A 25732-nucleotide genomic window follows, 5' to 3' on the forward strand; every position below is an offset into this window, starting at 1 on the left:
TTTTAAAGGAAAGTCACGTTTTTATTTGTAACTCTGGAAAGGAGGGTTGACATTTGCTCTCATTTACCCAAGGTATAACCCCCCCAAGGCTTGTGGAGGGTGGGGATATCTCACTTCTCCCATACAGATTAGTCGGACCTATCTACTGCCCAGCAGGCTCATTCTGTATTGCCCTGTTGAAGGGAGCACAGCTAGAGAAATCTAGTCTCAAATACACAGTAAACGGAAGGATTTTTCATGCTCCCTGGGCAGTGAGAATGACTGGGATGTTAGATAGAACTCTCGAACTGATCAAACACACCAGTGTAACCCGAGATACTGCGCACTGACTGCTGCTGCTGCAACTTCCGCGCACAAAGTCTGTCCGACCCCCACGCACATCCCAAATCTCATCTGTTCGGACCATTATAAGGTTCTTGGCTCAGGATTCACTGGTGGTTATTAGCATATCGGAGCTGCTAGAAAGCAGGTGTTACATTAGTCCGATAAGAAGGTCAGTTGCTCACCTTTTACTTTAGATACCCAAGGGGAGTAACAATAATAAAATCTTTCCCTCTCCAAAGTAAGGCTTAATTGATTCAGTTTTATTTTTATGATAATGCAGAGCTGAGCCAAATGGAAGTAAAGATAAACATGACCTTTGCTGGGGTGGCAGCACTGCTCTACGTGCTCAGCTTCAGGCTCTGTAAACAGCTGATCTAAGCAAGAAGCACAGGAGAAGAGCTGGAACTTGAGCGAAAGGGAACAGCCTGCGAGTACGCCCCCCCCCCCGGTGGATCTTCTCAGTGACCTGGCACGCCCAATTTAGAAGAGCGCTCAGGGTAGGCGGAGCAATGCGGGCAGGGTAGGCGGAGCAATGGGGCTACGTGGGAGGGGCTTGCGGGGTAGGCGGAGCTATACGGAGTTGCAGGCAGGGTAGGCGGGGGCTGGGGTGGAAAGTTATGAGCGAGTGAAGCGGGGAAGCTGCGATGTTGGGGGCTCTCAGCCTGTGTCAATGGACTGAGTCAGCTGCTGTCCCCGGGCGTCTGTCACCCGCTCCCTGCCCGTTCCTCCGCTGGGAGGAGCGCAGCCCGATCCCGGAGCCGCCGCCGCTGGCTGCAGCGGGCATGGGATATCCCTCGTGCTGGGCTCTGGGCGCCTTGTGAACATGATTGAGGTCTGCATCCCCTCGGTGGGGCAGGAGGTGCTGCGCGCCGAGAAGACGCACACGGTAAGGGGAGCAGATTCCCTGCAAGCAGGGCTCGCGGACTTTCTCCTCTTACCTTTTGCACTGATTTCTTTCTCAGCTCGGCTTTCCTCTTCTTTTCTTTTTTTTTTTTGTTTTCTTTGGCGTTCTGACGTAGCTGGGGCTGGGGATACTTCTTATTTTCAGAAGTTTGGCTTTTGTTTGTTTCGGGAGAGGCGGAGTTCGGTTCAGCTTGGTGATCTTCCCCCCCCTTCTGAAGCTTTGCAACCTCTTTCATGAAATATCTGAAAACAAGAAATACATTTTGGAAAGCGCACGGCAGCCGACCCTTTCTTTCCGTGGCATTTGGAGTCGGTGCACAATCCTCTGCAGTATTAGGGCATGCGATGGGCTTCTGATCTGTGGACTGCAGTAGACGAAATTTGGGGCCTAGAGTTGTAATATAAATCGGGGGTGTCTGAGGCTGTGTGGAAAAGGCTTTGGATTGTATGAAGGAGGAAAATCTCAGTCTAGGTTCTGTTCCCAGTTTCTTAAGAGGGATTATAATCTTCCTGAGCAGGCCTGCCCAGTACCTTGCTCCTCACCTCGCAGCCAGAGTGGAGGGGGGAAGCAAATCGTTTTGGGAAGATGAAATGTTTCTCTTAACACTGCTGGATTTTTGCGGCTGATTGTCTGACACAAGGAAACTGACAGTGTCTGCCTGAGGGGCCAGAGCTACTGGGATAATATGAAGCCTGGGCAATTTAAAACAAATCTTAAGTCGTCTTCTTTCTTTTTTTCATAGGCAAATAGAAGGTAACAAATCCAAGTTTTATAAATAACTGTACCACCCCATCCAAATTCTCACTGGACGGTCATGGGTGGTGTTTTTACAGAGTTAACTTACTACATTTGTGAGAGACTTACTAGTGTGGATTAGTTGGTACATAAGCAGGCCGATGCAATACCCTGCGCGGGCTCAACGAGCGATTGCAAAACGGGGGTTAGTGCATCCAATCGCACGCGTAGGTAATAGTCTCAACATGCATTTACATGTGATGAGCGCTATCTGTCGTCCCCCCCGGAGCCAAAAAATAAAAATGTGCAACTCAGGCGCACATTTTTACTCGCCAAAATTAACGCCTGCCCCAAGCAGGTGCATTTTATCTGAGGAGTATGGCACTGGCTCAAGGAGAGAGACCACAGCAGGTAGAGAAAGACTGGATGGAAAACACTTGGGGTGTAGGGGGAGAGCAATGTAGGAAAAGCAGAAAAATCTGCAGAAAAAAACCCAAATGGAGACAAGGGAAAAAGAGGAAAATAAACCCAAAAATAGAAGTGAAGGGAAAAACTGGCCTGGATCATAGACCTTTTTGGCTGGTGCCCAGATTTTAGCAATTTTTTTTTTCCACTTCTGATCCTGGATGTGAAAGCGATGGCCCTTTCTAGCCCCCAGAAGTTAGGAGCTGAGGTGGCAGTAGAATGATTTACTGTTGTGTTAGCTTTTTGTGTTACTTAACAGTATGATCTCACAAGCCCTAATGTTTGGCAAGGGCAGAGCCTAGAAGTAAAAAGCACACACGTCCAGGCAAAGAAAATCCTTCTAGCAGGTCCTTTATTGGGACTGTTCTATTTTTAATAAATCCTCTGCTCCTTTTGACCCTTTCCTTACTAATAAACTGCCCCTTCTTGCTCAGATGGAAATCTGCCTTCCCTCAGCTCTGTGTCTGCAGCTATTCTCACCTCTTCTCTCCCTTTACTTACACCTCCTGCTCTGTGAGGCCTAGTGGTCTCCCTTTCCTCTTCCTTTGAACCTTTCCCTCCACCTCAATAATTCCTCCCTTCCTACTCGCCGTTGTTTTTTCTCCCCTCCTGACCTGTTCCTTCCCTTTCTCTTCAAGCCTCTGTTTTCTGCAAAAATGTTGACTCCTTGTTTCCTTGCATTCTCCCTCTCCTTAACCCCTCCCTCTCTTCCAGCCTTGCCCATGAACTCTTCAGATCTGCAGTTATCTGTCCCATTCTTAAGAAGCCCTGCATTGATCCTACCTCGCTTTCCAATTATTCATCCATTTCTTGTCTTCCCTTATTCTCTAAGACGGACAAACTATGGCCCATGGGCCAAATACAGCTCCTCAAGATTTTTATTCCAGCACTACTGTCACTTGGAAACTTTGCATTATGAGAGGGAAGGAGGGTGAGTGAGAAGGAAGGGTAAATGGAGGAAGTACCACAGGGGAGTGAGAAGAGAGGGTAGAAGGGTGCATGAGTTGAGGGTCTGTCTGTGTTCTGCCGTGTGCTAGCTGGGAAAACCCCTCGTACCTGTTGAGTTGGAAGGTTTTTCTGATTTTTGGTAGAGGCTGGGATCCGTGACTGAAGGGACTCCTTGGGTGCTAAAAATGATGGTGCTTAAGCCTGCTGGTTACTGAAATGCCCGCAGCAAGTGCTGGGGGTTTGATTGTTGTACTGAGGAGTTCCAAGGGGGACCTCCTGCCCTGGCTCTCGTTGCGCTCGATAACGTGTAACGTGGGGGGAGACACCCCCTATGTTTTGGGGCCTTGGTGGTATAGCATGGCAGAAAAGGGCCAAATGGTCAATCCAGCCTGCCCACGAAGCTTCTTATGGTAGTATCTGCCGTGCTGTGCAGGTTACCCCAAGTTTATCTGAAGGGTAGCAGCTGCCGTTCTGTGCAGTTATTTGATGAGGCTTCTTGAAAATTCAGACAGTGCTGATGGGTTTGGCTTATGGACTTGGCCTTGGAAGTAGTCCTATGCTGTTTCACTTATGACTGCTTATCAATACCCCAGACTGTAAAAGTCAGAACTCGTGTTGGAGGTCACCTGAATCCAATTCCTCTTCCACTCCCGTGCCTCCACCCACTGTCAAAGTGGAGAGTGATGTTGTAGTTGTGTCAAAAGCATCAAGGCTTATTGGTTAAGGGTAGTAATCCATTGCCTTCTGTTAAGGGTAGTAACTGCTGCTCTGTGCAGGTTACCTCCATGCTTATCAGTTCCCCAGACCATAAAAGTTGGCGCCCGGGTTAGTTGTTGTCTGAATCCAATTCCCTTTTTCCCCTGCCGTTGCAGTGGAGAGCAATGTTGCAGTTGCATCAAAGCTTATTGGTTAAGGGTAGTAACTAGAGATGTGAATCGGAACCGGAATTGGTTCGGATTCCAGTTCTGATTCACATGTGGGGTTTTTTTCATCAGGCCCGATCGCGGTTTTGTTTATTGGCTGCGCCCGAGCCGATAAACAAAAAACCCACCCCTTCCCTTTAAAACTAATCCCTTTGCTTCCCCCACCCTCCCGACCCCCCCCCCAAAAAAAACATTTTACAGGTACCTGGTGGTCCAGTGGGGGTCCCGGGAGCGATCTCCCACTCCCGGGCCGTCGGCTGCCACTAATCAAAATGGTGCCGATGGTCTTTGCCCTTACCATGTGACAGGGTGTCCGTGCCATTGGCCGGCCCCTGTCACATGGAGGGAGCACTGGATGGCTGGCGCCATCTTTAAAAATGGCGCACAGTTCAGACTTCTGGCTTCTCATGGTCTGGTCTTTCCTGACTGCTCTGCTTCGTGTTCTCTCCATTTCCAGTATCGCACACTGCTGGTGTGTTCCTCATGCTAAGCAGTACTTTCTCCTATATCTGGATTAAATGATCTCCTGGTATTCTCTTTTGGTCCGGATTAAACCCCCCACCGTTTCAGGCTGGTATTATTCAGACATCTAGACTCCTCTGATTCCCCCCTGGCTTCTCTTTGTTTTCTTACATTTACATGCACTGTTGTTTTTGTGCCATATAAAAACACAAAATAAATAAGGTTGTTCTAGCCCACATTTACTCCAGCAATTAAAAGGCTCTGAGGACCATTTTCTTTTAAATTGTAAATGTTCTTATGTGGCTCATTATGAATGGTGAAGTGCTTAAGTAATACATCTTTAATAATAATCAGGGGACTGCTGTGCATGGCACCGGAATTGCATTTGAGCCAATAAACATTATGAAGCCTCCCTAAGTGCCTGGGACCACTGCCTTGTTCAGGGGCCTCCTTTTTGCTAAGCAGTTTCTGTTCAGTGTATGTTTTTATATTGTTCCAGAAGTTTGTAACCCTACTGCAGACAGACCGGATCCTCTTGGATGGGCAGAATTCCACCCCCCATCTCTTTATCTAGAGAGACTCAAAGCCTTAAATAAAGAGAATTATGTAGAACTGGAGCGATGACTGCCCTTGGATTGTTAGGGGTAGAAATACAGTTAGAAAAAAATTAAAACATTTTATAAAACAGGAAAAAGTTTTAATAGCCAAGGAGAATTTATTCCTACATTTTTCTCACTTTTTTGTGCTCTGTTGTTGCTATTTTGTTTGACCTTTTTTTCTTTGCTTCTTTTTCTCTATTTTTATGTTTCCTTTTTTGAATTTTAGGCACCAGTTACCACATTTCAGGTGACCTGCCTGCCAGGATTTTCCCAGCCCTCTGTTTTTTTATATGTCGGCTAGGTGGAGTTTACACAGGGCTCCTGCACACTTGGTTCTGTGATGTTCCTGGGGGCACCAGAACTGGGTTGCTGCATCATTGAGCAGCAGGGGGCTTGCATACAGGCTGAAAACTGCAGCTCTTCAGACCTGAATTGTGCAGAACCTAGGCTGTGGATTTTAATGATATGCAGGAGGTGTGGTAGGGTGTTCTGTACCTTTTCACCACGAGGAGATGACCATTTATAATAAAATAAAATATCACTATCTGTTATGTTTTAGCATCTTGTTTGGCAGGCGATTAATATCTGGTAACTGCTTGGGCAGTGGATGAGACAGATGTTATGTTACCTAGGCCCTGGATCCTGACAGACATTCCCAAGCACCTCGCCTGTGCATAGTTCTGCCCAATGCACGCATTTCTCCAAAGCAAACACTATAGGAAGAGCAAAACAAAGCACACCATGCAGAGCCAACATCTGGCTGTGCTAGCTGGAACCAGGGGTCAGAGAAATAAACAGATGTGCCAGGGAAGAGCGGGTGATCTGCTTGTCCAAGTGCCAGGCTGCACCACTATGCCATGCATTGCCCTACTCTGGAAAACACAGCAAATATTAACATATATATTCCGCAACTTGAAAATTTTAAAATTTGTGCAAGGCGGCTCACATAAGTACATTCATAATACATAAGTATCATCAAATATATTTCTGAAGCACCTCATTAAGAATGCAATCACTTTTTCTTTTTAAATGTAAATGTTATTAAGATGATAAATATGGGGTGAGTAATGGTTTATATTGGGGGAGGTTTTAAATTGGCTTCTTAATGCAAGGTTTGCATGGGTACTTTCCCTTTGAAATTTTGCGACCGCAAACTGCGCCTGTAGATGAGGCCCATGGATCTTGTCTGATCGGGAAAATGAAATGTACACATGCCAATTCCTCTTCCGACCTAAACCTATCCCTGAGAACGCCTCGCTTTAACAGGATAAATGTGCCTGTGTTGCGAGATCCCGCGTGCACTTTCTACCGCGGTGGGAGTAAGGGGACAGCTTGTCAGCCACATCAGTTTGCTCTGGTAAAAAGGCTTTGAAAATTGCCTTTGCTGGTGGGCATTTCTCAGGAGCCTCCTTGCAAAGACCGCTCACGCTGTGGCCAGCCTTACTTCCCATCTAGTGAATGAACGGCCGCAGAGGATGCACAGTGGAAGTGCCTGCTGGTTGTGCACGGTTGACTAAGCAGGAACAAAATAGCGCACCTGCAGTTTGAAAATTGAGTGCTCCCCTGGCACCAGCAGGAGCGACTCCTTTGTACTACACTAGAAGTGCGTGCCCTGTGGAAGCCGGGCAGAGGTTCTCAGATAGTCCGGTTTACCCGGGTGCATCACTTTGGAAAGTGTGCAGAGGCCAGATTTGTGCATGAAGACCGTTCTCTTTCATTCATGTTTTGAAACCAAGGACAGAGGAAGCACCAACAAATGTTCAGTTGCCATTTGGGTAGGCGTCTCCTCGAGCTGTAAAGAATTGTTCCTTTTTTACTGTAGATTTTATCATGAAAGAGGCTAGTAGGAGACTGACAAGAAAACAAGAAGGTTGGGTGGTGCCTGCAGGTAGATTACACCAAGAATGCACTCGCCGTGACACGGATTGGGATGAGATCTGGCAGGCGGCACGGTCTGTTTCTGCCTGCGCTAAGAGCATGGATCTAATGATCAACTCTCGCACCGGATCTATAGGCCTCCCCACACTGACTTCTCTAGATCTTTCTCCATTCTATTGCTGGGGGCGTGGTCACACTGGCACACAGTTTCATGTGTGCTGGCCTTATCCTCTGACCTTCTCCTTCTGGGGTACATAGAGAGATTAAGCTGATATGTAAACACCGACATTTGGTCAGAGATATCACACCGGTTTACATTCAGGTACTGTAGGTATGTCCCTATCCCCAGAGGCTTACAATGTAAGTTTTGTACCTGAGGCGATGGAGGGTAAAGTGACTTGCCCAAGGTCACTAAGGGCCATATTTAGCTGGTTACTTGGAGGGAGAGGGAGGTTAGTTCAAGTGTTGGTTTCAGTATACAGTGGTTAATATAACAAAGGGACTATATACAAAGTTTTCTGGGGCAGCTGGGATATTGGAAGGACACTACTGTGCTGGTTTTGGCTGGAGATAAAATTCTTAACATTTGACACTTAATCCCAGAAACTACAGATGTTTTCACCCGTGCGTCTTTGGTGCTATCCTATTGATGTCTGCTTTGCACTAGTATAGGGAAACACATTACCAGAAGAAAAATCATTTTCATATTCCCAATTAACCATCTTTCCTTTTGCTCTGTGCTAGACCTCTGAGCCAAAGGGAGAACTTTCCTCTTCGTGCTCCAGATGCAGGATTGGTTTGTGTTTCTTGCACGATTTCAGCAGGCCATATGAGAGCCATAGGAGGCAGGCACCCACAGGTCCACTATAGACACGCTTATGGCTGCCCTCGCTTATTGTATGAACCATGCTCCAAGGAAGGAGAGAATCTTCTGTACACTGAACTGATTTCAAACACTTATGTTAATTGCAGGAATCCAAAGCAACCAGAGAGTCAAAATGATAGCAGAATCAATTTAATTAGTTTTAAATGTTTGATTCTTGGCGAGGAGAGAAAACAATTCTCGGAATCATCACATTAGTGTTTCAAAAGTCAATAAACCAATGTGGCTTTAGTGGGCTAGGATCAGCAGCCACGTATCCTAAATTATAGACGAGCCATGCTGGAGGATTCTGTGGTTTATTTGGCCACTACGTATGACTGCAAGTGCAGTGTTGTACTTGGGGTGTCCTCTTACAGCCACCTTGTCCAGGGCTTGGTACTCTCAGCTGGGATCATTCTTCTAAGGGAGCAAAGCTCCAATTTTTTTTTTTTTTAACTCTTTTTGAAAATGATTTTCTATACGGTTCTTTCTAACATAACATGCACGTATAGTGTTCACATTAGGGACAGTTAAGGAAGATTGATAGATTTTTTTTTCTCTTAACAGGCTGCAATGAAACTGGGCCAGTTAAAGCAGTAAAAGTGCACCTCTGAGATTTTGGCACAGAAATGCTGAGAACTGGTAGAAAGAGATGTGTGCGTGACGGAGCTTATGATGGCCCCCAGGTGTTAGCACTGACCGTGCTCCTGTCTCTAACATGCGGTGGCACTGGAGTGAGCCATTGCCAATCCAGAGCGGGCACTGATCATTGCAGTGCCTTTTACATCATCCTGAAGCCTTACTTCTCTGAGGCCCTCCGTTCTCCAAGCCCATTCCTGTCTTCTGTTCCAGTCTTTGAGTCTCCACGATGTACCTGAAATCTGAGCTTCAGCCTCCCTTTTCACCACTATCCTATTCTGGGTTTCACAGACATCTAAAATAGGTCTGTAAACTGTGGTTCTCAACTTGAGGCTCTTCAAATTCATAACCAACTCATAAGACAGTTACTATTGCAGAGAGAAGTATAGGACTTCGGTTGCTGGCATCTCTCGCTGATGTTTTCAGTAAATGTTTTATGTAAAAACGAAGCATTCACAAAAGGAATTAGTCTATCGGCTGACGTGGGTAGCAGAATAAAGAGGTGCCAAAGTAAAACTATCAAAAGGCCAAAACGAAGGGTGGTGAAGAGGGAACGACGTTAGTTTCCTTTCTACCCTAAAAGTGAAGGGTACAGCTCCTCATCTCCTTTCCTTATAACGTGATGGGCCAGTTGGTTTTTTCTGCTGTCATTTTACTGTGCCCCTATGCTCCCTGACCTCCAAAGCCGGATGACATTGGTGAGCAGTCTATCCCATTGTCTACAAATTTGTTAAGCCTATTAGAACTCAATGTCTCTCCATTAATTGAATTCTTTGTTACTAATCTAAAAACTGAAATTCCAACCGTCATACTTTGTGACTTTAACTTACATGTTGATAAAGACCCATTATCCCACAACTGTGAGGCCTTCTTAAACTCAATGTCAGCTTTAGGTTTTCAACAAATAGTAAATCAATCAACTCACAAAGCATGACACACACTAGACTTAATATTAATCAACTCTTATATCAATTCCACTCTCACTCCTACTATTAATCCAATCCCTTGGTCTGATCATAAACTAATTACTGTTGATATTAATATCAATACTCAACCGTTACACCCCCTGCCACCAAGACCAGAATAGAATACAGGAAACCATGTCAACTAGATACCCTAACTGATCATCTCGCAAAAGCCCTGAATGACATAGATATATCAAACAGCGATAACACAATCAATTCATGGTTTTCTCTAACAAAAAAAGTAGCTGATAATTGCTGCCCACTTATCAAAAAAATATTTCTATTAATAAGAAACACCACGCCCCATGGTACAACAATGAATTAAGAATAATTAAAACACTAAGAAAAGCTGAGAGACTCTGGAGAGCGTCTCCTACTGAAACATTAACTAACTATATAAATCTTTATTACATAAATACAATGAATCCACCAATAAAGCAAAAAAAAAAAATTGTATTCTAACAAAATAAATAAATTTCAATATAACCCTAGAGTACTGTTTTCATATGTAAAAGACCTAACCAATCCCATTGAAACTCCCACATCAAACAATTCTTATAATTGTAATACAATTGCACAATATTTCAAGGAAAAAATCTTAAACATACTAAAAAACATATTTCCCCAGAATTCTAACCAAATTGTTCTACCAAGTAACCCTAAAAAACATTTAACCACCTTTGACACAGTTTCATCTCTTGAAATTGAAGGTATAATTAAAAAAATGAACCCAGCTGCTCACCCAGTTGACCATATTTCAACAAAACTACTAAAAACAGTCACCAACAGTCTCCAAAACCTATTGCCGATATAATTAACCTATCCATTATTGAAGCGAATGTCCCACACATTTTAAAATCTGCAGTTGTGAAACCAATCACAAAAAACCCACAATTCATATGATCTATCAAACTTAAAAGTGATTTCTAACTTACCTTGTATTTCAAAAATTCTTGAGAAAGTAATTAACAATCAACTAACAGATTATCTTGAAAAGCACAGTACCCTGTATCCGGCACAACATGGTTTCCGAAAATATTTTAGTACTGAGCCCCTTTTAATTTCACTATAAGATATCCTCAGAGGAGCCAATAACAGCCAAACTTACTTCCTAGTCATGCTAGATATTTCTGCAGCCTTTGACACAGTTAATCATAAAATCCTCCTCGATAGACTAAACGAAATAGGCATTAAAGACTCCGCACTGAAATGGTTTAACTCTTACTTAAAAAAATAGAACCTTCAAAGTAAAATTTCTTGATAACGAATCACACGATGGAGTACCTCAGGGATCCTCGCTATCCTCAACCCTTTTTAATATTTATATGCTTCCATTATGCAGAATTCTATCAGGCCTCGGTCTAACACATTTTGTCTGTGCAGACGATGTTCAGATTTTAATACCAATCCAAAAATCTATCAACCAAACTCTTAAGCTCTGGGATATATACCAATCCGCCATTGAAAAGGTATTAACCCAAATGAATCTTTCCCTAACACTAATAAAACTGAAATTCTATACATCTCACCCAAATTAAGCAAGACTAAAGAGCTTGAAATTCAAGAAGCAGCAAAAAATTACCCCATCTCCCTAGAAGTACGAGATCTAAGGATCCTCATAGATTGCGAATTCTCAATGAAATCTTGCGTTAAAAAAATCATAAGCGATGGTTATTCTAAATTAAATATCCTCAAAAGATTAAAATCCCTCCTATTCCCAAAAGATTTTAGGACTGTTTTACAGGCACTTGTCAAGATTAGACTACTGCAAATCACTATTTTTAGGCCTACCCGCAAATATTACAAGACCATTGCAACTTCTGCAAAATTCAGCAGCTAGACTGTTGACAGGAACTAGAAGATCCGAACATGTCACCCCAATATTGAAAGAACTTCACTGGCTACCGGTCAAATTCAGGGCCCAGCATAAAATCTTGTCCCTAATTCATAAAACCCTCTACAATGAAAAAATTGAACGGCTAACTTCATCACTTCATTTCCACATCCCTTCTAGAATTACTAGATCAACCAGAACAGGGATGTTGCCAATTCCTTCCCCTAAAATTGTGCATCTAAATAACGTAAGAGAGAGAACTATCTCTATTGCTGAACCCCAACTATGGAACTCTATTCCACAGGAATTACGATTAGAAGCAGATATCAAATTAATTAAAACTTGGCTTTTTAAACAAGCCTTCCAAGAGCTGTTAACATAATGAGTTCAAACTGCTGATTTTATACCAAGGTAATGTATATATTTTTGATTTTATTATCTCTACTCCTACTATACTGTCTCTCTAATTGATTACATTTTAAGATTTAGCCTACTGTTTTTAATTTACTATTTTATGTACATTATGAAACTATGTATCCACTTCCTTTCTTCCTTTGGAAATGCAAACATTTTTAAATGAATATTTGCTAACTACTGTAAACAGATTTGATATGCTCGCATGAAAATTCGGTATATAAAAATTAATAAATAAATAACACGTGACCTGTGTTCTAGTTCCTCTCCCTCCCTCCCTCCCTCCTTTTTTATATATGTCTTGCCCACCCATTCTGCTCATTGTCTGTCTCTGTCTGTGCAGTGTTCAAACTTCTCTGGAACAGATGACTAAACTTGCAGTCACAATAAGCCTCTGGTGCCTCTCTGCAGTCTGTTCTGTCTGCCAAGATGGCCCATTAAAATGTGTTGTCTGACCAGGTGCACCTGCTCTTTTTCCTTCTTTTCCTTAGCGTATATTGCTGGGAGTGCGGTTGTCTATTTCCCCAAAGGAAAGGGATGGCTGGTGGCAGTGCACTTACTTTGCTCTGGAGAAAGCAGTGCAGGCAGTGAGAGGAGAGGTCTGTGCCAGGCACTCCTGCTGGGGCTGCCCACTAATTGTGATCGCTGGGGCAGATTTTAAAAAGGTACGCCCTTGCGTACTTTTGTTCGGGCAAACAAGAGTACACCGGATTTTAATAGATATGCGAGTAGCCACAAGTATCTTTTAAAATCCAGGGTCGGCACGTGCAAGGGGGTGAACATTTGTGCACGCTGAGCCCTGCGTGCACTGCCCGTTCCCTCCGCCTCCCCCCACCTTCCCCTATCTAACCCCCCCCCCCCCCCACACACACACACCTTTATTATAAAAGTTACGCCTGCCTGTGGCAGGCATAACTCGCGCACGCCGGCCAGCCGCCGGTGCGCGATTTCCCGGCCCGGGTGCAGTTTCGGAGGCCTCGGCCATGCCCCCAGGCTGGAGCCATGCCTGCGGCCCCACCCCCTGATGATGTGCCACCGCGACACACACCCCCCAGGAAAGTCCTGGGACTTACGCGAGTCCCGGGGCTTGCGCGCACCGCCAAGCCTATTCAACATAGGCTCGGCGCGCGCAGGGGGAGCTTGGGGCAGGTTTTTGGGGGGTACGTGCGTATCTTGCGCGCATACCCCTTTGAAAATCTGCCCCACTGTGTCCACTAGCACAGGTGGCAACCTGGCTCCATGCCATAAGGAGCAGACAGATCCATGCTTGGTTATTCTCCATGCATGGATTCACAGTTATGATTTTCATAGGGAAATCAATGGGAAGATGAAAACTTAAAGTGGATGCAGTAGGGTAAAATTTAGGACTGAATTAACCTGTTCCTTATGACACGGAGTCAGGTGGCACTTCTAGCGTGCAGTGAGAGCTGGGCTGTAAGCACCAATTCGTTTTCCATCGGATTCCCCGCATACGTGAACACCTCCTCTGACGTTTGATCTTAAGACTTGAGGTGCTTTGAGGCAGGGACCCTCCGTAGTCGTGTTATGCAGTTATTGATCTTGTACTGCACGAGGTTAATGAGGCACTTGGCCGAACCTACTCAGGCAGCAAAAAGACTGAAATACTCCTGAAAGTGCCTGGTATCAAAATATGGTCACAACACTCTTCAAAAAGCTTTACAACTAGGTTGTATTCCCCTCCCATGGGTGTGGAGCAATACCCTTGGGCACCATTCTGAGCTTGCTGACATTTTTCTGAGTTAGCAGCTTTGAAACCCTGCTTTACCGGAGCATGGCATGTGAGTAATATATTCCACGTAAGGGTGCAGTTGGGTTTCATCGGCAGGCTGTGCAGTGCTGCCAGAAGGGGCAGGTAGTGCGTGAAGGCCTGGTGGTCTGTGTGCAGGGCTGCATTTCTTGGTGGCCTGACCCGGAGGGAGGAGGTGGCGTGGGCTGTGTTAGGAGGCAGGTTTGTCTGTTCAGGGCTCTGAACCTCAGGGGCTGGAGAGGTGGGGGGCAGCTTTTGGTTTCTGCCTACAATTGCAGTTCCCTTGTTACAAGAAGTTGTAAATCTGTTCTTTCAGAGTACAGTGCTCCTGCCCCGGTATCCCTGGAGTATTGAGAATGTTGTCAGCCCCCAGGATTGTTCCTCTCATTGATTTTTTTTTTTTTTTTTTTTTTCCCCCCCCCATATTTCCTTTTGCTGAGATCCAAGTGTAGAAGCTGAGGTCTGTCCTTGGCTGAGATTGAGAAGAATCTGTACAGCGTGGGGAGTTAATGCCCTGCTGTCTGACCTCTGAATGGGGCCATGAAGCCATTTAGACCATGGCCGAACAACGAGGATTAAACCACCTGTTAAAAAAATTCTTGGTGTTGCCAAATATGTTATACGCTGTACAGTGTCTGTCCTTGCCCTGGGGCAAGCTAGCATTGTACACAAGACTAGTACAGTTTGAAGTGGCATTATACAAAGCAAACTGAATTAGTCTTGTGTATAAAGTGCGTGGAACCTGGGGCTGTTTAAACTGCAGTTCATAAGGGGAGGGATTTGACCAAAGGGAGATTAAGCGACTTGTTCAAGGTCGTATAGTTTTGGAGGTGAGATTTGAATCCACATCTTTAGTTTTAGTGACTATATGACAACACCCCCAGCAACACTGGCCTGAGATACTTAGATCTCGGAAACTAAGCAGGGGCAGGCCTGGTTAGTACCTGGAAGGGAAGCCACCAGGAAAGAGCAAATGCTGTGGGTTGCAAAAAACCAATATTCTGCAACGAAAAGGTCAGTGGGACTGTGATCACTCAACCCTTAGCATCTAGAAATGGATAGAAAGAGACTAGGCAAGATAACGTGTGAAAAGTGGACGTACGTGGCTATATTGCCAGTTCTAAATCTGAATTTGATTCAGGTGCCTGTGCTGCCTATGCATTCGCTTGTGCGTGTGGTGAGAGAGAATGAGTACCTTGATACATTACAATGAACTTTGAGACCTTCAGCCAGTAGAATCTGCCAGGAACTTGTATTTCCTAGAGGAAAGATAAGGAATTATTTTCACTGATTTTTAAGAGACAAAATTTTACATCAGAAGTTAAAAACTGAGAAAGTTGGAGCACTGCAGCTTCTCTCTGTTTAATGCCTGTTAGTGCTCTGTATATATTGACAGCTGGCTTCGGGCTATTGATGAGCAGTGTCAGAACTTGGCATCTGTCTGTGCGGGTTAATTATAAATCCTGGATCTGTGTGTCCCCTTTAATATGCCTATATTCTACCTATATGCCGATGGTGTGCAAATCATCATACCAATCCACTCCTCTATCACAGATGCCTTATCGCACTGGGACACCTGCCTTAAATCTATCAACTCTCTCCTCACCAATCTCCACCTTGCACTTAACACCACAAAAACCGAACTACTTTTCATTTCCCACTACACCACCCCTAAACCACCCTTTGCTCTAGACCCAGCCTTCAAGCTCATCTCCTCGCAACCAGTTGTAAGAGAACTTGGAGTACTCCTGGACCAACAATTAAATCTCAAGAGATACGTCAGCTCCATCCTCAAAGAAGGATTCTTTAAACTTAATGTACTAAAAACAACTCAAGCCCTTACTACACTCCCATGACTTCCGGACAGTAATCCAAACCACACTAACATCTAAACTGGATTATTGCAACTCTCTACTCTTGGGTCTCCCGTACTCCACAATAAGACCTCTCCAAATGCTCCAAAACGCTATGGCAAGAGTCATATCAAATGCCCGTAAATCAGACCATATAACCCCCATTCTCAAAGACCTCCACTGGCTCCCCATCCCCTCTCGCATTCTTTACAAAACACTCACTATCATCCACAAAGCCATTTACTCCCACCACTCCAACTGGCTTGACCTTCCTTTCACCTCTGCACACCTTAATCGCCCCACTAGAACAATCAACAAAGGAACCCTTCACGTGCCCTCTCTAAAAACAGCACACCTTTCCACCACAAGGGAACGTGCCCTCACTATCGCAGGCCCGTCATATTGGAATACCCTGCCCTCAGCACTCCGTCTTGAATCATGTTCTCTCAAATTTAGGAAGAAACTAAAAACCTGGTTATTTAAACAGGCATTTCCTGACTAGCAAACCCCCCTGCTATAACCATCTTCTACCATCGCACGCTGTGATCTTTATGTTCTAATAATGTATATAATAACTAGCATACATGATATGTTCCAATAGTTACCTATGTTAAGAACTCTACACCAGTTGTACTATCTTTCTATGCTGCTTTCCCGCGCTTCTCTTCGCCCACCTGTTTTATTCACTTGTTAATTGTAGTTTCTATTCATTTTGTTATATTGTAAACCGATGTGATGTTCACACCAACACCGGTATAAAAAAAGGTTTTAAATAAATAAATAAATAAATATGGCATCAAAGAGCAGGGCTAAGCACTATTTCCAGCTATTGTGGCCATGCCAGGGCAGACTGCCATAGCAACAAGTGGGTGCTATTGGTAGGTTTAGGGTTATGCCCGAGCCTCCCTGCAGCAAGGAAGAAGAAGCTGGCAAGAATGTATCAACCCATAAACAGAGGAAGCAAAAAAAAAAAAAAAAGTTAATGTGTTTCAAAAAAGCAAATCCGACAAAGCTTAGAGGGGGAAAAATTAGAAAAAGAAATAAACCTTTGAAACTTTGCAGAAAGTTCCAGAAGCATTCAGCTGTTGTCCTGGTCAAGACCCCATGAATGAGTGGTGTCGGAACAGATAAATAATATCATGGCCTGCAGCCCAGATCAGGAGCAGTGCCCACGTATGTCACGGGGAGCATTTCTCAGCAGTGTCTCAGGGATTTATCGTTAACTATGCACCCGTCAAAAAGGTAGAAAGACTAACCATATCTGCCAGACTCTGTATCCCAGCACGTGTAAGCGAATACCACATATAGACGTGTGTTAATACTTAAAGAGGGTACATTTCCAAGCCATTTCCACAGGTAAAACAACGCTTTTCCTGTGCTGCCTGCTGGAGATAAGTGTGCACATAGGCCCCCGTGTGCACGCACTGTTACTGGCAGAGGTATTTTCCAGAGGTGCAGCTCCACGCATCCTGTGCACGCCTGCACGATTCTTCATACTCTGTGCACGCATTAGCAGGTATAACTTTCAAAGGGAAGGTCCATGCGGACTCTCTCTTTGGAAAATGGGTAAATGAGGTTATGTGTATGCGGGCTGACACTGAATTACCCCCACAATATTTCATTTCCTGAAGTTTCATCTTGTCTCGTCCTTTGTGCCTTGCCTAGATTATAAACGCCATGCAGCAGGGACTGGCTCTTTTCTACCATCTTAATTTTTCAGTTTTTATTTTATTTTTCCTTGGAATTGATCAAGATTTATTACAAGAAGAACAACAACAATAGATACCTGGAACAATGAGTAGTCATCTTTTTTTTTTTTTCCTCCATTGATTTCTCCCATTTTTGTTTCTGTTGCAATTTAGTCGTGTTGACTAAATTCCTGGGAAAAATCATAAAATAAAAACTGAAAACCAAGGTCCCTAGCAATATTCTAGAAATAGGCAGCAGTGGCATATTTGCAGATTGGATATACGCCCACACATTGCATGCTTTGTGGTAGACAGGAGGCACCCTAGTGAGCATGTGCTGAGCTCCTGCAAAGGCTTGTGATGGAACATTTTAGTTCAGCATTTCCAGTTCTTCCATGGATGTACTCTGCCCATCTGCTTAGGGATCAGAATCTTCTTTACTACTGCCTGAGCCCGTTGGCTACTGTAAATGCTGTTCCAATGCAGAGCAAAAGTGGAGATGTTATGGTCAGAGCAGTTTGAGTATCTGACAGGACAGGCTCTGCTGGGATATTGAGAGCACCCTGGGCAGGCCATGGTAGTGCTTGCTATCCGAGTGTGCAGGGCCTTGTGTTTGTTCATGATAGTGTGTCCCTGTCCCTCCATAGATTGCTACCAGTGCCAGGGCCAATATATTGCAGGAAAGAAGATAATATTTTAGCTTGCTAAGTGTTGGGTTCTTTATCCTCACATTTTTCTCCTCTGTAAAATCCCCCTCCACCCTTGACAGTACGTCTAGGTTACATACAGGATTCATTTGCCAGCAAGGAGGGCTGAAAGAGTCTCCTTCAGCCAGCAGGGCTTGCTGTAGTGGTGACGGTCACTTTCCCATCCCTTGACAGGGATGTCACCTTCGAGGTGCGCCAAGCTCCAGCACCAAACCTGAGCCACAGATCCAGCCTCCAAAGGGTCCTCGGTAAGCAAAACTGAAACGAAGGGGGAATAATGTATTCCTCAGCATCGGTCCCACCTGGTCCTGAACCCAAAGAAGGACCCAATAACTTCTGAACAGAGGGGAACGCATTTTCTAACCAAGCCATCTGGCTTGGACCCCAACACATGTCCCTCCAATGACTGGGATTGGGGATCCGAATGAGAAAAGGCTGCCTGCTGCTTGGTTAGATAAGCCTCATGCGGCAGCGATACAAAGTCAGCTGAAAATGACTTAGACATCCCAGCCCCAGCAGCAGAGGAACCAGGGACTGGCAACATGGGGGAATCTTCCTTCTCTGCGGCTCCCCGATCTTCCCTGGAGCCTGAACATGCTAGCAATAACTGCAGGGGGAAATCCCCACCCCTACAACGTGGGAAGGGATGAAAGTGAATCCAAAATGGCCGCTGTTCCTACACTGAGCGGGAAGGGATCTTCACCCCCGTGCGAACCTGGCCGCAATGCCAGAACAGAAACGGGAGCCCTCCGTTTTCTATTTCGCTCCCACCTGGCCATCAGACTAGTCCTCCCCGCCCGCTGAACCGCCAGAGCACAAACCGCGTCTGTTTAAGGCATGAACGCGCTGAGCTGCACTGCCCTGCGGCCCAATCGCTAAAATCAGGGAACCTACCTCAGAACAGGAAACTAATGGGCTCTAAAACACCAACCAAACTGCCCAGCTGTCAGAGCAAGAGAAGAAAGTTGCCTGCCCAGCGGAACTGGGCTGCTGCTAGCTGAGACTTTCTTTTTTTTTTTTTGTAACTTTATTGAAAACTCCTCTAAGGCTGGAAGAAGAGAGCTCAAAAGCCAAAAACAGAGGACCTCAGAATAAAAATTACTTTGAGCCTGCAGTCGCCTAAGCGGCCTTGAGAAGGAGAGGGATCTGGACCACCAGGTTTTCACCCCCACGGGCACAAGGAGCAAGCATACTAAAGGGTCACCAGCCCTCAGCTCGTCCACCTCAACCAGACAGGGAAGGACCCACCAGGATCCAAAAAACCCTGGGAGGAAAGCTAAAAATCCAAAAATTGCCCAAACTACAGGTTTTGCATAGTCTACTATCTGCTGGAGACAGAGAAATACTGAAGAACTGCAAGTGGCAACATGGTTAAGTAGCAGTATCAGTAAAACTTTCTCTGTCTCCATCTGCTGGCAGGGAAGCAAAACACAGGAGTCTGGACTGATCAGGGTACATACAGGGAACTGGCTATATTCAAACATAGCTGGGTAGATTTATAGTTATAGTTTATAGTTATTTGGATAGTACATTTAGTGGAATGTTAATCGATCCCATATATTCAGCGGGATAATTGGGCTAAGTTTTTAGCTGGATAACTTGTCCACTGAATGGCGACCCTAATATATTTTACTGGCTGCCACGCTGCTGTACAAGCTAACGGGTATTTGGAGAAGAACACAAAAAAGAATTAACGGAGGTTTTATGGGTGGACAGAAAGAAGAAGGAAAAGAGAATATGGAAGACTAGGGAAGGGAAGAAGAGGATATTTTTTTCCCAACCACTTTTTTTTTTCTGTATTTTTTTATCTTCATCACTCTCTCCTGCCTGGACTTCTGTCCTCTGTGCTCAACCCTTCCCTCTCCCTTCTGCCTGACCTTCTCTTCCTTCATGTCCTGCAGTCTCACAGCCAGCCAATATGTTCACTGGTTCACCGTCCTGCTCTGAAATGTTGCAGGTCCCAAGCTGATGAGTCCTTTGTAGGCGCTCAGCAACTGTCCTAATACCACATCAGCATGGGAACATCACAATGCAGAGGGAGGGAGCACCTGGCCTGACACGGGGAGGGAGGCAGAAAGGAAGATGGGATCCTAGTTATTTGTAACACATGTTAAAATATTTCAGTCTTTGTAGATTATGGAAAAAAAACTGGCATTTTTGTAGGTCCTGATTCCCTTGGGATTTTCTTCGATTCTTTGTCTATGGATGAAATGAATCAGACACTGAGTTTATTATACTCACACATTTAACTATATATGTGGGGGATGGGGGCATGGTGGCGGTGTATTTTTCAGTTTAGATTCACAGATGAAATTTTCAAAACTACACATTGCTGTTTATGTGAATAATACTGCACCAAGTTTTAAAGAGTTAGTAGTAAAGGGTTTTGTTTCTGTAATGTGTTTTTTTTTTAATTTACCAATTATTTATACTGAGGTAGATATTGAAAAACTATCCATATTTCTAAGTTAGCTGGATAGACATATCCAGCTGCATATCGCTACTTAGTCCCTCATGAGAGGCTCCTAAGAAAACTAAAAGTCATGGGATAGGAGACTATGTCCTTTTGTGGATTACAAACTGGTTAAAAGACAGGAAACAGAGAGTAGGATTAAATGGTTAATTTTCTCAGTGGAAAAGGGTAAACAGTGGAGTGCCTCAGGGATCTGTACTTGGACTGGTGCTTTTCAATATATTTATAAATGATCTGGAAAGGAATATGACGAGTGAGGTAATCAAATTTGCAGATGATACAAAATTATTCACAGTAGTTAAATCACAAGCAAACTGTGATACATTACAGGAGGACCTTGCAAGACTGGAAGATTGGGCATCCAAATGGCAGATGAAATTTAATGTGGACAAGTGCAAGGTGTTGCATATAGGGAAAAATAACCCTTGCTGTAGTTACACAATGTTAGGTTCCATATTAGGAGCTACCACCCAAGAAAGAGATCTAGGCGTCATAGTAGATAATACATTGAAATCGTCGGCTCAGTGTGCTGCAGCAGTCAAAAAAGCAAACAGAATGTTAGGAATTATTAGGAAGGGAATGGTGAATAAAATGGAAAATGTCATAATGCCTCTGTATCGCTCCATGGTGAGACTGCTCCATGAGTATTTTTTTGTAGATTTTTATATACCGTTGTTTGGTACTGCCCTTCACAACAGTTTACAGGTATAACATCAAAACATAAAAGGTTTACAAACTGTTTACAGTTATAACAATACAACCTCGGAGGTTTACAATCTGTGGAAATAACAATAAAATAAACAATGAAAAACAATGATCAAGAGAATTATAAAATGTTAAGCTATGACTATATAAATAGGATCGGTGTGAATGTATAATAGAAAGTAAGGAGTATGAGAAAGTAAGGGGAAAAATAAAATAATCTGCTTTCATGGTTGATTATGGGAAAAGAGGGTCGGATTTTCAAAGAACAAAAGATCACTAAGAACCTTATTTATTTATTTAGTGCTTTTTATTATACCTGCATTCATGACAGGTATCACATCATGCCGGTTTACATTTAACAGGGTGTGAAAAACACAGAGAAATACAAAAAACTTTAACAAGTGCATGGTTAGAATATTGCAGTTACAATAAAACAGGGAAGTGCACAACTGGGAGCAGAAGAGAAAGTAGCAGAAGGAGTTTAACCAAGAGCAAATTATTTACAGTGTTGTAGCATTAATGTAGTGAAGGAGATTGTTAACAGAAGATTGTTAACCTTAGAAATTAGTTGCTATATACGTGATAGGCCTGGCTTGTTCAAAAGATTGGGGAAGGAGAGTGTGTTAGGTAGAAAGTGTTAGTGCGGTTTAACCTATGCCGTACTGTGTAGAGTACGGCATAGGGCATAAAGGGGATGGAACAGCTCCCATATGAGGAAAGGCTAACTAGGTTAGGGCTGTTCAGCTTGGAGAAGAGACGGCTGAGGGGGGATATGATAGAGGTGTTTAAAATCATGAGAGGTCTAGAACGGGCTAATGTGAATCAGTTATTTACACTTTCAGATAATAGGACTAGGGGGCTCTCCATGAAGTTATCAAGTAGCACATTTAAAACTAATTGGAGAAAGTTCTTTTTCCTTCAACGCACAATTAAGCTCTGGAATTTGTTGCCAGAAGATGTGGTCAGTGCAGTTAGTGTAGCTGGGTTTAAAAAAGGTTTGGATAAGTTCTTGGAGGAGAAGTCCATTAACGGCTGTTAATCGTTTACTTAGGGAATAGCCACTGCTATTACTGGCATCAGTAGCATGGGATCTACTTAAGGTTTGTGTACATGCCAGGTACTTGTAGCCTGGATTGGCCTCTGTTGGAAACAGTATGCTGGGCTTGATGGACCTTTGGTCTGACTCAGTATGACAATTTCTTATGTTGTTAATTTATCCGCTAAGTAGCGACATCCAGATCTGCCGACTCCTTATCCAGCTATTCAGATGTGATTTATCTGGGTATGTAGCGGCCCTAACATAGCTGGATATTCAGTGGCTGCTATGTGCGCTTTGAAGATCCGGTCCACTAAGTTTAAATTGTTCGTAGTCTTATTACATAGGTGTGAAAGGATGGTTTTGAAATCTTGAAGTGTTTATTTACTTCCCATGCAGCTTCTGGTACGACTGTGTGCTTCCTGCCGGCTCTGGCAGGCTGTTGCAGGCATCCAGAACCTGCTTGTTAAATAATTGTTTCCTCTCATTCATTCTCACCTCCTTCCTTCCACTTCATGCTCTGACTCTTTTACCCTGGAGTTTGCGGAGATTCTATGGAATATACTGCTGCCTTGGGCTTGATTGAAGAATGTCGCCCCCCTGGATTGTTTCAACATGCCCCTCTCCCCTTTTATTCCTAAACCTTTGTGGGTGACTGCTGCTGTAAGCCCCAGCACCCTAAGGCAATGGGGTGGAGTTACAGATGTACCGGTATGTTCTAAGATGTTTGGATTTGTTCTGATGTTGAAAATTTTGCTGCTTTTTTTTTTTTGTGCATCTAAATTTAGGTACATTATTGAAAATCTGATATACTGTGGTTAAATTTGGGAGGATCAGGAAGAATTTAGTCATCTATTTTAAACTTAATTGCATAAAATGTTCATATAATTCCTCATCTCTCAGATCAAATTAGTTAATTTTCCTTCAAATAAGCATCAAGCTCTCCCAGTTCCATAACAATCCCCAGCTGATGGAGGTCCTCATGTTTCTCCTTCCAGTTGAAGCCCCTTTTCTAATGGACAGCCTTGCTGCTGTGGTTAGACAACTGGAATCTTTGTGGACAATAGGTCTGGGATGTCTTCTTTCAGGAGTAATTCTCTCTTTCAGATGTGGATATGTGCTTCTTTTCACTAGTGAAGCAGCTTCAAGGACAAAGCCCCTCAGAAGAATTGAAAAGTACTGGTGATAGTTGCCCGTCACTGTTCTGCCCCACTTCAAGGTACTGCTGTGCCCCTGTTTCAGTTTTCTCACACAGGCAGCGGGCTCCTTTTTGAATCAAAGCCCAGCCCTTTTATTCTCGTAGCTTGTTCAGTTCCATAAAATTATCTTGCTATCACTTATCTGCTCTCCCCTCCTCCCCCAGCCTTTTTGTCTTCCCCAAAAAACATAGGCTGGAGGGCTGTGGCCGGGCAGGATTTTATCTGAACATTACAGGTGCATGAAGACAGCATCCCCTCCCCCAAGAGCTTCCTACCATTTGTGTTATCACTAATGTTACCCCAACATTTGTTCTCTGCTGTTGCAGGTGTTTAAGTTGGATGTTCTCTTCAATGGTCGGAAACACTCCCTTCAGCGACGGTACAGCGAGTTTCATGCTCTTCATAAAAGGGTGAGAGAAAAGCCGCCTTTCATTAGCGAGTGTATTCATTGACTGGCCAGTTGGCCTTGGGGCAGAATGGCAGAACTGATCCTTACGCTTTGCTGCTTCAAATAGCAAACCGGGAGGCTGCATGTGATGCCAGTATTTCCGACTCCTAACTGTATTTTGAAAACATAAGTAGATTGATTTATTTATGTTCATCTGTTTCTTCTTACTTTCCCTGTCCTGCTGCCAAACCCTCCTGTATCTTCCTGGAGTCTAAATTACTGGTGATAGCATCAGATCAGGTGATGGATGTTTAACCTCTCAAAAGAGCAACAGGGGGCCCTCTGGGGCTCTTGGGAGCCCCAGGGTCGATGTATTTGTATGAAAGCAAAGCACGTCCGAGTGCGAGGAGCAGAGCTGGGGAGAGCCCCTTGGTAAGAAGCTGGCAGCACCGCACAAGCACCCCACACGTCGCAGTGGGTGGGGAAAATAAAACTTTTCTTTGGTTAGAGCTTCGTGTCCACACGTTGGGGCCAAAAAAAAAAGCTAAATCATCGACTGATTTTCTGGCGAATCCAAATCCCTGCACTTGGACATTTTGTTCTACATCAGTGGTTCTCAACCCTGTCCTGGGGACCCCCCCAGCCAGTCGGGTTTTCAGGATATCCACAATGAATATGCATGAGAGAAAATTTGCATGTTATGGAGGCAGTGCATGCAAATTTTCTCTCATGCATATTCATTGTGGATATCCTGAAAACCAGACTGGCTGGGGGGGGTCCCCAGGACAGGGTTGAGAACCACTGTTCTACATGAATATGTGCAGTAGCACCATTAAGATCTTTAGTCTTGCAAGTAATAGATCTTTAAAGTGCATTGCTTGAGACAGACCCTGGAAAGGGAATGCAAATTTCAAGATGATTTTATCTTGGAGCAGAAATCCTGCAAATAAAAGAATTGCCATTGGTTGATTATAAGGACCCACGAGCACTGGGCCAATCCAGTTGTTCAGCTGGCTGATTTTTTTTTTTTTTTTTTTTGCGTCTCTGCTTCCACCACCTCTAATTTCTGCACGTGCACTGGATCCGTTTCAGGAGGTTCCTTTTATCCTTTTCTGTACCAGCACTGCCTCTTTTCTCTTGTGTGTCACTATTCTTTTTTTTTTTTTTTTTTTGCTTTTTGCTGGTGTCTTGCATTCTGCTTTTCTTCCTCCCTTGGTCCAGCTGACGTGAGGTGGTAGGGGCCACAGTCTCTGCCAACTCATAGTCCTTTCCTAAACTGCCCAAGAGGGTTGAGTCCATGTGAGATGCACTACTGCCACCGAGGCAGAGATCCATCACCATCTCTGGACTCTATCCCTGCCCTGAAAAAACAAGACAGGGTTGGAGCGTTCGCCCATTCTGTTCCCACTGCTGCTCGGACCCATCCACCTGGAATAAACCTGAACCCTGCAGCTAATCACAGCTGCTGGAGGTGAAGCTGAAGAGGAGATGGATGGTCTATTACTGGAGGTCAGTAAAATAAGTAGGAAGAGCTTGTAAAACTTTAAAACATTAATCTCACTTCAGAAGTAAAAATAAGATTTTCATTCTTAAAGATTTTAACTGCTCAGTGAATATGTAAATATTTTAGTGTAATAATATTGCAGCTTTTAGGTAGAGGCTCCTTCCTCACACCTTATAAGCAGACCCAGCACTTCTAAAATAGGAAGGGTGATGATACTTCACAAATGCCTCGTTTGGTTGTCGCTGGAGCCCTGCTTATCTACCCTCATGTAAAACTCAGCTGAAGCCGTACGTTTATGGCTGTCCGTATAATAGAATAAGGACACCTGCACCGTTTTGTTTCTTAGATAAAGAAGAACTGTAAAGTCCCCGATTTTCCTCCTAAACGGGTCCCAAACTGGATGCCAAAAGTCCTGGAGCAAAGGAGGCAAGGCCTGGAGGCTTATATACAGGTAACGAA

General features: G+C 44.1%; 1 protein-coding gene across 6 annotated transcripts in view; it reads left to right on the forward strand.

Annotated features, from left to right (window-relative positions):
* The first annotated feature begins 919 nt into the window (after positions 1–919).
* SNX22 (sorting nexin 22) overlaps positions 920–25732 on the forward strand; it is a 127639-nt gene continuing 102826 nt past the window's right edge. For 5 of the 6 annotated variants that reach the window (XM_029574628.1, XM_029574630.1, XM_029574629.1 and 2 more), the window contains exons 1-3: positions 920–1210; positions 23708–23791; positions 25620–25724. In XM_029574628.1, coding sequence (XP_029430488.1) covers positions 1148–1210; positions 23708–23791; positions 25620–25724 — 252 coding nt within the window. In that variant the 5' untranslated portion in view covers positions 920–1147. The remainder of the gene's footprint in view (positions 1211–23707; positions 23792–25619; positions 25725–25732) is intronic. The other variant, XM_029574631.1, reaches the window with a different exon arrangement.

This window comes from Rhinatrema bivittatum, chromosome 13 (assembly GCF_901001135.1).
Source record: "Rhinatrema bivittatum chromosome 13, aRhiBiv1.1, whole genome shotgun sequence".
Classification (NCBI taxonomy): Eukaryota; Metazoa; Chordata; class Amphibia; order Gymnophiona; family Rhinatrematidae; genus Rhinatrema; species Rhinatrema bivittatum.